Source organism: Octopus bimaculoides, chromosome 27 (genome assembly GCF_001194135.2).
Source record: "Octopus bimaculoides isolate UCB-OBI-ISO-001 chromosome 27, ASM119413v2, whole genome shotgun sequence".
Lineage (NCBI taxonomy): Eukaryota > Metazoa > Mollusca > Cephalopoda > Octopoda > Octopodidae > Octopus > Octopus bimaculoides.
Window position 1 is genome coordinate 20,147,827 of NC_069007.1, and position 4,520 is coordinate 20,152,346.

At 39.0% G+C, this 4,520-nt stretch overlaps 1 protein-coding gene across 1 annotated transcript in view; it reads left to right on the forward strand.

Annotated features, from left to right (window-relative positions):
• LOC106876896 (brefeldin A-inhibited guanine nucleotide-exchange protein 3) overlaps positions 1-4,520 on the forward strand; it is a 48,777-nt gene that overhangs the window by 36,686 nt on the left and 7,571 nt on the right. The window contains exons 30-31 of the mRNA XM_052977154.1: positions 1,946-2,202; positions 3,305-3,898. Coding sequence (XP_052833114.1) covers positions 1,946-2,202; positions 3,305-3,898 — 851 coding nt within the window. The remainder of the gene's footprint in view (positions 1-1,945; positions 2,203-3,304; positions 3,899-4,520) is intronic.

Genomic DNA, 4,520 nt, shown 5'->3' on the forward strand with positions numbered 1-4,520 from the left:
ACAGACAGACAGACAGACACACATTCTCATTTTTATATATATAGATGAACTATATATATATAAGAGTTAAGGGTAATGCTATGCAACTTTGTAATACTCCTTATAATCATTATGGTGGTTGATATATATATATATATATATATATATATATTGGCTAAACTGGCAACATGACCATCCCCAAGTACAACAATATATATAGTTATGAGTGAGAGATTATCAATCCAGGTCAAATACTCTCTACACCAATATTTTTTAGACTAGTAAAGAACTCCGGGTATTCTTGTGGCGGAATCCAAGGTTTTTTCTCAAGCAATCAATGGCCCAATTGCATAAATCTTTTAATAACAAACCTATAATGACTACTGGAAACAGCTGTAAGTCAAATTTACTACAATAAACTAACATGGAATGACCATTATTTATGCCTTAAAAAACACCCCTTGAACTTTGGGCCCCACAGACAAAGGGACAAGTAACCAAGACTTTTGCTGATATAATGTGCTAGAGAAGGTCTGCCAAGCTAAGTGTGATTGCAGTCGTGAATGATACCGGTGTTTCATAACCAGAATCCGTACTGGTGGTACATAAAAAGCACCCACTTTACTCTTGGAGTGGTTGACATTAGGAAGGGCATCCAGTTGTAGAAACCCTGCCAAATCAGACTGGAACCTGGTGCAGCTCATCAGTTCTCAGTTAAACTGCCAGCATGGAAAACAGACATTAACCCTTTAGCATTTAAACCGGCCATATCCGGCCACAAGAACCTATGGTCAAACTGGCCAGATCTGGTCTCTCACACCAACCCCACAATATCGTTTTAAAAATTAACAGCTACCTCATCAAAATCTCACAGCTACGAGAGAATGCATGATTAGTTCAAAATAATGTGGATAAAAAAGCATTAATTTTGGCAGAATAATGTGAACACTAAAGGGTTAAACGATGATGATGATACATACAGGTTGTAGCAGAAAGGTTGCCCTAATTACAAAGGTTAATTAAAAACAAACACATGAAAATGCATGGATAAACATTGATGGTTGTCACTTAAGTGATACAGTTTTCAAAGCCACTTGAATCACAATGGCATTTTAATGTACTTGATAGAATTACAAAGTTTTTTCTTGTATCTTCATGTGTTTGTTTTTTTTATTAACCTTTGAAATCGGAGCAACCTTTCTGCTGCACTCTGTAATTGATGAGATGTGTCGTTTGCTTGTATAAAATATTTAAATTGAATTGAATTTATAATTGTGTAATTTATTGTTTTGTTTTCGATTTCTTATTTGTATGTATATATAGGCGCAGGAGTGGCTGTGCTCACCAACCACATGGTCCCGGGTTCAGTCCCACTGCGTGGCACCTTGGGCAATTGTCTTCTACTACAGCCTCAGGCTGACCAAAGCCTTGTGAGTGGATTTGGTGGACAGAAACTGGAAGAAGCCCATCATATATATGTATATGTGTGCATATGTTTGTGTGTCTGTGTTTGTCCCCCCCACCCCCCAACATTGCCTGACAACCGATGCTGGTGTGTTTACATCTCCCCGTAACTTAGCAGTTCAGCAAAAGAGACCGATAGAATAAGTACTAGGCTTACAAAGAATAAGCTCTCGGTTCGATTTGCTTGACTAAAGGCGGTGCTCAAGCATGGCTGCAGTCAAATAACTGAAACAAGTAAAAGAGTAAAGAGATATCTATGTATGTATGTATATATATATATATATCTATGTATGTATATATATATATATATATATCTATGTATGTATGTATATATATATATATATCTATGTATGTATGTATATATATATATATATATATATCTATGTATGTATGTATATATATATATATATATATATGAGCATTTTACCCACAGCCTTTGTAATAAAACTGGGTCTTTTTTTTTAATTTTTCTCTTTTTTTTTGCATTTCTTTTCTGTTGCAGGGTTCCATTCCGAAATTTGGTTGTCGGACTTCTGTCACATCAGCTGTTGTTGCAGACAGTCGGTTCCATACTTCTGCAGCTGCACACAAGCACCGAACAAGACAGCGTGGTTAAAAATAGTGCCGACAATAATAATGCTAGCCATTCCTCAACCGAGCAACACCAACAACAGCCACATTCCATGTCATCGCCTTCATCAGCGCCACCATCTGCAACATCATCACCATCCTCTTCAAATTCTTCACCACCCCTCCCAGGTAAGTACTGAATCAATAAATCGGAGCTACTATGCAGTAGGTTGCTCAACCCATCACCAGAATTATTAGCCAAATCTACTCCAAATCCTGGGTGTACCAGAATTAATTGTTTCAATGAAATCAGGAAAATATTTTTAAAAACTGACAGAATTTTATGTTTATTACTTAATTCTGATACCAAAACAAATGGATTTATAAATCTTATGCCAAAATTTTATCGAAGTTCTTCGACATGTGCTGGGTCTGTATCCCTGCAAATTTCAACTCTATTCTTAGCATTGTGGAACACATTTTGAAGCGTTTCAGGAGTTATCTCCTGCACTGCTAACCAAATGTGTTCTTTAAGATCAGCTAAACTATTGTTCCATCCTAAGGATAGAAATTGCAGCCAAATTTGGAAAAAGCTGTCATGGACCAAAAGCAGGATCCAACAGGAATGAAAATAAAATTACTCTTTTACTCTTTTACTTGTTTCAGTCATTTGACTGCAGCCATGCTGGAGCACCGCCTTTAGTCGATAAAATCGACCCCCCCCAGGACTTATTCTTTGTAAGCCTAGTACTTATTCTATCGGTCTCTTTTGCCGAACTGCTAAGTTACGGGGACGTAAACACACCAGCATCGGTTGTCAAGCGATGTGCGGGGACAAACACAGACACACAAACACACATACATATATATATATACATATATACGACGGGCTTCTTTCAGTTTCCGTCTACCAAATCCACTCACAAGGCTTTGGTCGGCCTGAGGCTATAGTAGAAGACACTTGCCCAAGATGCCACGCAGTGGGACTGAAAAAAGAACTATGTGGTTGGTAAGCAAGCTACTTACCACACAGCCAAAACAAAATTTAAATAGAAAATTACTATTTTTAAATCTCACAATGTGAGAGGGTAAATCTAGTCAGTTTACTCATAAAACAGGTAAAATATTTGGGCTGGATATTGTCAGATTAAATGCTTCATTTTAAAGACCCTCAGGAATTCGTAAAATGATGCACAATTACTCAGCTCTGAATTCACTGTCTCTTGTAGCAGAAACAACTGTAAGCTAATGAAGTCGGTTGGATAATCCCTCTTATCAATTCTACTTTCAGGAATGCTCCCTTATCTATCGACCCGCAATGTTGCCAAGGTCCTTGACTGTCTCTATATGTCGTACCACATTGCTTGTGATTTTGACTCGAGGCCCGGCTTGAAGTTCCTCATCCAGAAAGTTGCGCAAACTGACGTAGCTGCCAACCTTTACAAACAGGCTGGAGCCAGTATGGTATTTTACATTCATACCCTCATTGAAATTTGCTCCAGCGTGAGCCCCCTTCAACTGGACACGACCCGTAACCTACTCAAGCAGATGTCCACGTCGTTCCTGAACAACCGGCAAGCCTGCATCACTCGTGCGCAGACCGTGACCAAAGACATCAGCTGCAGCGTGGAGATTTTCCTCTTCCTTCTACAGAGCATTTGTGATGAGTTGTGTCAGACCTATGTCGATATGACCCTTGACGAGGAAACCACAACGTGCGTGGATCGTCTCTCTGAACAACCCCTCGTCTTTCTCATTGCCAAACCTGATGAACTCAGTGATATCACTGGATCAACAGAGTCGAAGAAAATGAACAAATCCCCTTCTTTCAAAGGATCCCTTTATCATCCAACAACTTCACCCGTCGCGACGCAGCCGAGCGAAGGTGAGTTTCCCTAATTCTCTTTTACAAATAACAAGGAAAAAAAATAAATAGTTACCAGAGATAATCTCCATAGTTTTTACAAAACATGTTGGAAGTGGAAATGATTTGAATAACCCCTGTGTTTGACTCCATTTCTTAATTTATATATATGTGTGTGTGTTATGTATATGAGTGTGTGTGTGTGTGTGTATGTGTATGTGTATGTATATATATATATATATATATATATGTGTGTGTGTGTGTGTATATATGTGTGTATGTGTATATATGTGTGTGTGTGTATATATTTGAGTATTTGTGTGTGTGTGTGTGTGTATATATATATATATATATATGTGTGTGGAGGCGCAATGGCCTAGGGGTTAGGGCAGCAGACTCGCGGTCATAGGATCGCGGTTTCGATTCTCAGACCGGGCATTGTCAGTGTTTATTGAGCGAAAACACGTAAAGCTCCATGAGGCTCCGACAGGAGATGGTGGCGAACCCTGCTGTACTATTCCACCACAACTTTCTCTCACTCTTACTTCCTGTTTCTGTTGTGCCTGTAATTCAAAGGGTCAGCCTTGTCACGCTGAATATCCCCGAGAACTACGTTAAGGGCACACATGTCTGTGGAGTGCTC